This window comes from Chrysochloris asiatica, unplaced genomic scaffold (assembly GCF_000296735.1).
Source record: "Chrysochloris asiatica unplaced genomic scaffold, ChrAsi1.0 scaffold00112, whole genome shotgun sequence".
In the NCBI taxonomy this organism is placed as follows: Eukaryota; Metazoa; Chordata; class Mammalia; order Afrosoricida; family Chrysochloridae; genus Chrysochloris; species Chrysochloris asiatica.
Genome location: NW_006408630.1, coordinates 1,573,946 through 1,584,373, shown reverse-complemented (window position 1 = coordinate 1,584,373; position 10,428 = coordinate 1,573,946). Strand labels below are relative to the sequence as shown.

Below are 10,428 nucleotides of genomic sequence, written 5' to 3'. Positions count from 1 at the left end.
CCAAGATGGCCAAACTTCGTCTCTCATACTCTGGACATATTGTCAGGAGGGAGCAGTCACTGGAGAAGGATATCATGTTTGGTAAGGTGGAGGGTCAGAGAAAAATAGGAAGACCCCCAGCGAGATGGATTGGCCAAGTGGCAGCATCGATGGGCTCAAGTGTAGCAACAGTAATGAGGTTGGCCCAGGATTGGGCAGTGTTTTGTTCTGCTGTGCATAAGGTCACTATGGGCCGGTACTGACTCGATGGCACCTAAAAACAACAACAATAATTTCTCAATTATTCTAATACCATATATTGAATAATTTTTTCAGTTGTCATTGATATACAATGCCAACTGGACTGCCAACCCCAAGTTGGTGGTTCAAACCCACCAGGCTTTTTGGAAACTTTATACAGGATCACTGTGGAAGAAAGATCTGGTGATCTACTTCTAAAAACTTAGCCATTGAAAGCTGTGTGGAGCACAGTTATACCCTGACTCATGGGATTGCCATGATGGTGACTGGGTTAAAGTGTTAGAAGCATTTCTTTCAGACTAGATATATTTCTTTCACTAACTTTGTTGTTAAATGCCTATAAGTCGGGCCTGACTCATAGGAACCCTGTATAGGGTTTCCAAGGCTTTAAATCGTTGCAGGAACAGAAAGCCTCATCTCTATCCCGCTAACATACTTATCAAGATTTGCAGTAATTTTGGTTTCAGAAGAAGAAATGAGGGATAACTAAAAATAAGGATATTGATAATGTTGTTGTTGTTGTTGTTAAGTACTGTTGAGCCAGTTCCGACCCATAGCGACTCTGTATAGGGTTTCCGAGGAGCCGTTGGTGAGCTTGAACCGTCAACCTTGCAGTTCAAATGGCTTTACAGCCTGGCACATTAACCCACAGTGTCAACACCAGGACTCCATATTAATAACAGTAATGCACCATTGTAAATTGTCAACCGGAAGTGATGATGACCATATTTTCCCAGTATATGGGGAAGCTCTAACCATGTTTCTAGTCAGACACAGCCTCTCGGCCTGTATCCAGGCTTTTCTGTGTAGTGATATGGTGGAACATCAGCAAAACCTAAGGGGTTCCTAGATCTTTTCCCCTCTGTGGCAGATGTGGTGCCATGCTAGTAGTTCCCTTCAAGCAAAGGGAAGAGTTGAGCTGAAAAGCTCACTGAACACTGAAAGCCTAAGAAAATAGTCAACCCAGAGGGGCAGGAATACATTTCCAGTGTGACAATCTTTATTAGATTGGGATTATCGACAAATTGGGAACATGTGGGAATGCAAAGTCTTCTCCTCCATGCTGTTGTTGTTAGGAGCTATAGAGTCAGTTCAGACTCCTAGCGACCTTATGCACAACAGAACAAAACACTGCACTGTCCTACACCATCCTCACAATTGTTCCGCTTGAGACCATTGCTGCTGCCACTGTGCTGATCCACCTCTTTGAGGGTCTTCGTTTTTTTCACTGACCCTCCACTATACCAATAACAATGTCCTTCTCCAGAAGGGCTGATCCCTCCTGATAAACATGTCTGAAGTATGAAAGCTGAAGTCTGGCCATCCTGGCTTCTAAAGAGCATTCTGGCTGTACTTCTTCCAACACAGATTGATTTGTTCTTCTGGCAGTCCATGGTATTTTCAATATTTTTTCCCAACACCATAGCTCAAATATATCAATTCTGTTACAGTTTTCCTTATTCATTGTCCAACTTAATTAGGTTATTGAAAATACCATGGCTTGCGTCAGGCACACCTTAGACCACCACCCATAGCCACAATTACGTTGCCTCATCCCTGAACTAAGAGAGCACTTTGAGTGATTAGGGTTGTGGCACCAGACTCCATCTTAAATTTGGGCCGGCTGTTCTGGCTGAGGTCAGAACTCTGTGTTTGTTCTCTGAGCCTTATCCTGGAAGAGGTTGCATCAGGAGGCCTCCCCACCTCCCCATCTCGTTGCAATGGCTAATGCTTCACTAGCCTTTGGAGACGATTTTGCTTCAGAGGAGAAAGGTTGAACTGGGCCCAAAAGGTGGAGCTTAAACCTGTGTGCAAAATCTGGGAATCTGGATGAACAGAGGGTAGAGGCCATGATGAGGTAAAAAGAGAGGAGAAACACTCCCCCACCCTTCCGGTAAGGAGGCCACTGGCAGACCATCCATCCCCGGAGCTTACATAAAGGGACGTGGATACTGAGTGGCCACAGAGCTGACACTACAGGGTTCAGAGCACCATGAGCTTGTCCTGGCAACCCCGGAATTTCATTTTCTGCTTCTACAGTCTTTTATTGCTCTCTCCAACATGCCTGGCGGCAGTAAGTGTGCTATTCACAAAGCATATTTGTTTTAAATGGAAAGCTGAAAAATAGAAAATATTGAATGAGCTAGTTACATTTCTGTATTTTTATCTTCTAGCTTACACCTACCAAAGAAAACTGCTGTGTCTTAGATGAGAGATTTGTAAGTAGTTTTTCTGTTTCTCTCTTGGTAGTTGATCAGATGAGTAAAAGGTATTCTCTTACAGTGTCATGTGGAACTTTAAACTTTTTTTTTGAAAACATAATCTAGATTTAACCTATTATAATGAATAGATTTTAGGTGTAGCTTTAATTAAAGTTTTAAAATGACTTTCTTGTATTTTCAGGGTAGCTATTGCCCAACTATGTGTGGCATTGCAAGTTTCCTGTCCACGTACCAAACCGATGTGGACAAGGATCTGCAAACTTTGGAAGACATCTTATATCATTCAGAAAACAGAACAGCGGAAGCCAAAGAACTGATCAAAGAAATCCACATCAGCTACAATCCTGATGAACCAACAAGACCAAGTGAGATACGAAAGACTGACTGAGAAAATCATATGTGAAATCCTATAGCTTTTGTTGTTCTAGTTACTTAATATTTTTATCTCTCTGATCTCACATTACAGATATGATCCAGGGTGCTACTCAGAAATCCAAGAGAATGTTAGAAGAAATTCTGAAATATGAAACTTTGATTGCAACACATGAATCAAGTATTCGGTAAGCATTTGTGTTTTCATTTGCTCTCCGGGACTTAATTCCAAGTAAAAGTAATTGTTTTCCCCCTTTACAATATCCATTGGCATTTAACCTGACTATCTTGCACACAGTAGGGTAGGAATCTTTAGTGTAAGATGAATTGTACTGAGTTGCATTTTAGCAGTCACATGGGAAAGTGACCTAGATGTCTTAAATGCTATAATGACCATGCGTACCAAAATATTTGTTTTCCTCTCATTTGTCTTTAAAATATAAATAAATTCAAATTGATGAATTTGGATGTTAAAGTAAAATTCTCTGTTAAAATATGGGTGGTGAGCAATTAGCAAGCAGTGGCATAGGAAGGATCTTGGCTCCTAAAGCAAATGATGTTGACAGTGGAGCATACTAAAACAAACCGCATGGCTTAGATAAGTTTAACAAACATTGTAAAACGACTTGTTGATCATGACACAACAAACCTGCAATGATGTAATCTCCTTGCTTCACTTGGAGGGAGAATATCTCTGTTAACACCTTCTTCAACTTTCTGAAGGTAGGGTCTCATACACAATTTTGTTGTTTTCCTTATTTTTTTTTTTTTTCCCCTAAATTATTCTCAAAGAAGAATGAGAACCTAAAAGAAATTTTTTAGGGGGAGTGATCCAGGAGAAGTTTTTCCTCTTTTGGGTACCAGAAGGCTGTTGTTATTATTATTGTGTTTATTCTTCTTATTATAATGTGTATTACTGTCATTGCTCATCACTGAAGTTGAATGAGACTACTGTGGAGAAATTTTCTGGAGCATAGTAGAGGAAAAAGTGATTAAATAGTCTTTTTTTATCACTAAGAAAGACCCAATAGTTTACACATTGTAGAGAGTTTTCTATAATTTCTGAATGTAGACAACTACCTTGTGAGAAGGTATGAAAGCAAGGTTTTTGCTTTTCTGTCCTTTTCTAAAGCTACGTAAATGGAAAAATGAAGAAGAAATGGAAAATGTCTGTTGTTTTATTTTATGGAAAATAGTGCCTCAGATGCTTTTCCCATTTAAGTTATAGATTGAAGCCCATGAATTGATTCTCAGTAGATCCACAAGTGAGAAGAGATAAAGCTTTGACATGTAATTATTAAACAAAGCCTTTTCTGCTTCTTGATTATCAGGAGGTGCTCCTGATAACTGGCTTCATCCCTTATGTAGGCCCCTTCTGCATAATCAAAATGGCTACTTTGAATGGAGTTTATCTATTGACAAGAACTTAGTTATGTGTGTCAGAGATGAACCTATGTACCCCTATTCTAGGTAAAATGTTCGGGTCAAAATTATCTTCCTGTTTTAACTAATTAAATTATTTTATTATTATTTTCTAAAACACTTAGAATTCTTATTTACTTTAATCTAGTTATATACTTTACCATTTTTCCAAGGATAGAGCCATTAAAATAATGTACTAGGAAGTAATTCTTCAGAAAAGAAGTGTTTTTTCAAAAGTATACAAAATTACTCCTCCAAAGCAAGCACTCTGCTTATATCTTATTCTTTTGCTTATAGATTTTTGCAGGACATATATAATTCAAATACTCAAAAGATTTCCAACCTGAAACAGAAGGTAGCCCTGCTTGAAGAGAAGTGTCAGGAACCTTGCAAAGACACAGTACACATACATGAGGTAACTGGAAAAGGTAAGTGAAAGGTTCATATTGGTATCATGTTCATCAGAGCACATATACTAAGTCAAAAATATTGCATATACTAAAATGCATAAGAATAATTTGGAAAAGATCTAGACATTAAATCTAAAGATTCCAGTTTCTTGAGTTTTGGCCAGGTGGTTAATAGTTTGAAATGGTGATGTGGGATTTTTTTCCTATAAAAAGCATGGCTTGTAATATATTGAAAACTCATTTTCAAGGCTGGTGCATTCTTGCCTGAGATTCAAAGCACAGTAAAAGTTTCTTCCTCTCCTAATTCAGATTGTCAAGACATTGCAAACAAAGGAGCCAAACAGAGTGGGCTATACTTCGTCAAGCCTGCAAGAGCTAAGCAGCAGTTCTTAGTCTATTGTGAAATTGATTCATCTGGAAATGGGTGGACTGTGCTTCAAAAGGTACACTTTCCCTCATCATTTGTATTTAGTAAACACCCACATCATTTCCGCCATATGCAAAACACTGTTTTAAGCACCTCTGAACCTCTGATCACCAATTCATTTAACCCTTCACAACATCCCTAGGTGATGTGAACTGTTATTACTCCTATAATAACTTGCCCAAAGTCACATAACTAATAAGTAACAGAGAAAGGCTTTGAACCCAGGCAGTCTATGCTTTGACTCTGTACCATGCTGGCACTGGAGTAGTAGTTTCTTGATAGCACATAATCCGAGTGACACAGAACTAGATGGGCCCTCTTTTGTCACGTTTATCAAGATCTGAGGTTTCCCATCATAAAAAGATGAAGTTGTGTTACTCTGAAACAAGGGAACACTGTTGTCTCGGCCGCCTCTGGCACCCACTGTACATTTTGGCTCCCTGTCCTGTTTACCTTCTACTGCTGGTGAAACTATCTCTGCAGGGGCAGTCAGGGAGGGACTGAGTGGTGGAAGAACTGGCTGATAAACACAGATTGAGTAAAGTCTGACCATTTCACCATCATGCAAGAGTCAACAATATCACTCTAGAGTCTGAAGTCCTCTGTATTGTCAACAAAATGTTTATACTATTTTTTATTTTAACGTGCACTGATCATTCTTTTTTCTCCTTTTCCCATGCCTGACCCCAATTAGAGACTTGATGGTAGTTTAGATTTCAAGAAAAATTGGATTCAATATAAAGAAGGGTTTGGACATCTGTCTCCTTCTGGCACCACAGAGTTTTGGCTGGGAAATGAGAAGATTCATTTGATAAGTACACAGTCAGTAATTCCGTATGCATTAAGAGTGGAGTTAGAAGACTGGAGTGGCAGAAAAAGGTATTGTTTAGAAAAGACTTCTAACTTTTCATTGTAGAATGGGATGTGCATTATCATTCCATGTGGAATGTGCATTTTCTAACCCTCAATAGACCAATGGCAAAGACAACCTGGAACATGCAAACAGCTTAGCTAACCATTTTCCTTGGGAGTCAATTAGGTTCTTGGTCAATCCCAAAGAGATAGGTTCTCTCCAGGATGGATCTGAATGTTTTGATACCAACTATTATTGTTGTGCTCATGCAGTAACCATTTAGAACAATTGTTGTTCTTGTTATAGGCTGTTGAGTCATTTCCAACTCATAGTGACCCTGTATAGGGTTTCTGAGGAGTGGCTGGTGAGTTTGGACTGCCGACCTTGCAGTTCAATCCAACCTTGTGGTCCAGTGCTTTATCCTACAGCACCACACCAGGACTCCTAGCTAATGTTTTGTGAGCTTCAAATATGTACCACAAATTGAGCATGAAATTATAATCTAATATATACCAAATAATTATTTCATGAAGCAGGTCCTATTAATAATCCTATTTTACAGGTCAAGTTGCCTAAAGGTACATTACTGGTAAATAGTAGTGGTGGCATTTGAATTTAGGGAGTTTGACTCCAGAGCCTACATTTGTTTTTTACCACTATCCTGACTGAAAAAGTTTGTAGAGTCTTGAAGATTTCCCAATGTTTTAACATTCAATCATTTAACCAAATCCAAGAGGATCTTAAAATTAAGTCAACTAACTCCTTTGGTGGGATAAAGCTATCTGGGAGCTTGAAGCATTGCACATCTAATTAAAATAAAGAAATAATCCAATCTTCTTGTCATGTTTACAGATACATTTTTAAAAAATCTTTCTCCAAAGAGGTATTAAAACAAACAAACAAACAAACACATCAAAAATAGTACCATAGCTGATTGACCTTTTTCAGTGAGATTGTCTCCTATTTCCCAAGCGCTAGAGGTTAAGAAAGAAGCTAAATATTTTCTAGAACTTTCTGTTCATATGCAAAGACCAGTTCTTCTTTCCATTCGATAGAATGCTGGTCCTCTTTCACAAGTGTTTATAGTGGAGAATCTCACTTGAATTTTTACAGCTCATGTTCTTTTCTGTTATACTCATGGAGATGCTTTCTCTTGCTATTATCACACTGACTTGGGAAAGAAGAAACCCTTTAGGATTTTATCCTGTCCATGGTATGAATAGCTAATGATGCTGTGTTGTTGTTGTTAAGTGCCGTGGAGTCAGTTCTGACCCACAGCAACCCTGTATAGGGTTTCCGAGGAGCAGCTGGTGAGCTTGAACCACCGACTTTGCAGTTCAAATGGCTTTGCAGTCTGGTGCATTAGCCCACAGTACCTGTAGCTCCTTCTAATTTGGTGCATTTATTAAAAGTCACTGCCAGCTAGTTGCCTTGGTCTTTGAAAACTGTGCAAAACGCTAAAACATTTAAGTAAAGGTGGAAAATGTAAAATCTACCAGATACTTCTAAATACCTTTATTTGCTACTGAGACCTTATTTGTTGTTGTTAAGTGCCGTCGAGTCAGTTCCAACCCATAGCGATCCTGTACAGGGTTTCTGAGGATGCAAATCTTTACAGGAGTAGAAAGCCTCATCTTTCTCCTGTGGAGAGGCTGGTAGTTTTGAACTGCTGACTTTAAGGTTCGCAGCCTGATTCATAACCACTACGCTACCAGAGCAAAAGATATTCATTCAAATGGGTAAAATTTTCTGTTTTCATTGGGATTTGCTCTGAAATCTAGACCCATCCTGGGTGCTAGTGAGCTGTGCACTGGTTCATACAATCATTGTCTCTTCCCAGATTTGTAGAAAATCTCACTCACTGAGCACTCATTCCAGCCTTGAGAAGCAAAGTTAGGAACTAACAGCAACTGTTCTATGGAAGAAGGAACCTCTCGGATCTTGAGAGGGTCCAGATATTGATGTGCCTGTTCCCTTCTTCGCAGTACTGCAGATTATGCCATGTTCAAGGTGGGACCTGAAGCCGACAAATATCGCCTGACATACGCATACTTCATCAGTGGAGATGCCGGAGATGCCTTTGATGGCTATGATTTTGGTGATGATCCCAGCGACAAGTTTTTCACATCCCACAATGGCATGCAGTTCAGTACCTGGGACAATGATAATGATAAATTTGAAGGCAATTGTGCTGAACAGGATGGATCCGGTTGGTGGATGAACAAGTGCCATGCTGGCCACCTTAATGGAATTTATTACCAAGGTATGCCTGTCTTTCTTAGATTTCTGAATTACTATACAATTTATGTTTTTGCAAAAGATAATAAGTAGATACAAAGAAATATGAAATAATTAGTAAATATATTTGAACTTGTACCATATTTGTTGTTGCTAAGTGCTGTCAGGTTAGTTCCGATTTATAGCAACCTTGTACAGTATTTCCAAGGAGCAGCTGGTGGATTTAAACCTCCAACCTTGCTATTCAACCAACCTTGCAGTCCAGCACATTAACCCACAGTACCACACCAGGACCGCCACCATATTATAGTAGTTCTTGATTTGAAACAAGCAATGGATATGTCAAGCTTACATATAAAACTGGTCCTTCTGCAAGAAATCCATCTGTTGGAAAACATCCTGTGGCTTGTCACTATGTCTGAAATGGCCGTTTGGGTTATGGTATCACCTTTAGACATAACATATATATTAATTAGATCGATTAACACTACCACATGAATACTTAATAAGCATATTAGCCTGGCTCAGCTTCCCATTAGATAATGCAAAATACAATTAGTGAGCAAGTGTCAGGAACAGTAGATTAAAAAGTAGGGAAGTACTGGTAAGGATCTGAGAGGAAAAGAATCTAGCCAGAGGAGTGTAGACATTTATTTTAGGGATGGAAAGGATCAGTCTACAGTCCATAAGGCAAAAGTGGTTGTGAAGACTGATTTTACTTATCACCCAACAGGTATGTATGGGAGGCTTTACTGATGTGTGGCTCCTTTTCTTCCTCAGGGCAATGTCATAGCTAGTAGTCAATTTAGGACCACTTCAAAGACTATTTAAATTTATTTATGAGTTTTCAAAACTGTTTTTTTGTTTTGTTTTGTTTTGTTTTTAAGTTTACTAACATCCCATCTACACTTAGCTTATCCATATGACCCCAGACAGCTCTGTGGCTAGCCTCTGGTACATATTAATATTGGAGACAGGCACTGTTTACAAAATCCCATAAGATGTAGTATTCAGTGACTAGGAGAATGCAAAACAACCTAAACTTTATTTTAAAATGGAAATTTAAAACAAAATTCTAAAATAATTTTCCTCAATTTCCCATACTTGCTCCAATTCTCTGGCAAAATTGTGGTTTCAGCTAAAATGAAACCATCTGAGGAGGAATCTTGCAGTGCCTGTCATTCTGGCCTAACTGGAAAAGGTGGTCCATAGTGGCTAAGCTTAGGGTAGTGGTGGTGTGCCACCGAGTCAGTTCTGATCCTGTACAAGGTTTCTGAGGTTGTCAATCTTTACGAGAGCAGAAAGCCTCATTTTTCTCCTGCAGAATGGCTGCTACAGATTTGAGCTGCTGACCTTGTGGTTAGCAGTCCAGTTCATAATCCACTATGCTACCAGGGCTCCTAAGCTTAGGGAGAGAGGTCCATCAGAACTTTCAGAGCTGTAGCCTTTACTAGTGAATAAAATTAAAATATGGAAGTGAAAATGAAGCACAACACAGATGTAAGGCATTGTGCAGTAATGGATTTATTTCAAATGTAAATTGAGGTCTTAGAAATCTTTAGAAATATTTTCAGTTGGTTGATAAGCACTATAAATTTGATGTAAGTGACAATGAATTTCCTAATAGGCAGTTCTTTATAGACTTGCTGTGGTGAAGACATTCAAAAGCAATGATGTACGCATCTCTAATTTGTTTTAGGTGGCACTTACTCAAAAGCATCTACTCCTAATGGTTATGATAATGGCATTATTTGGGCCACCTGGAAATCCAGGTGGTATTCCATGAAGAAAACCACCATGAAGATAATTCCACTCAACAGACTCTCCATTGAAGAAGGACAACAACATCACTTAGGGGCAGCCAAACAGCTTGGGTTTGAGCACCATGTTGAAATAGAATATGACTAAATCATTTTATACTGCTAATTGTTTCCAGAGAACAAATGCCATGTTAACTTTTCCTTTTATTTACTCACAAATTTCAGAAATACTTTGGGAAAATCTTTTTCTGCCTTTCTCTTACAATTTGTATCATTGTAAACCTTTCACTAAGGCTACTTAGCCTTAAGTGGAAATGAAAACTCATTTTAGGCTGTATGCATTTCTCATTACTTGAACTAAGATTTAAAAATTGTTTAAGGAAGAAATATTTTGGTCAATTTCCTCAACATATAATAATAAAATATTATTATGCTTTTTCATTTAATTTATTGTATGTGGTTTTATATTAGTAATGTTTTTTTA

The 10,428-nt window shown here is 38.6% G+C and overlaps 1 protein-coding gene across 1 annotated transcript; it reads left to right on the top strand.

Annotated features, from left to right (window-relative positions):
- Nucleotides 1-2,233: 2,233 nt before the first annotated feature.
- Nucleotides 2,234-10,092, top strand: FGG (fibrinogen gamma chain). The gene is made up of 9 exons (XM_006867901.1): nt 2,234-2,311; nt 2,415-2,459; nt 2,644-2,827; nt 2,929-3,022; nt 4,554-4,684; nt 4,976-5,109; nt 5,788-5,972; nt 7,932-8,209; nt 9,884-10,092. The coding sequence occupies exons 1-9, from the start codon at nt 2,234-2,236 to the stop codon at nt 10,090-10,092; spliced, it is 1,338 nt and encodes a 445-aa protein (XP_006867963.1).
- Nucleotides 10,093-10,428: the final 336 nt, after the last annotated feature.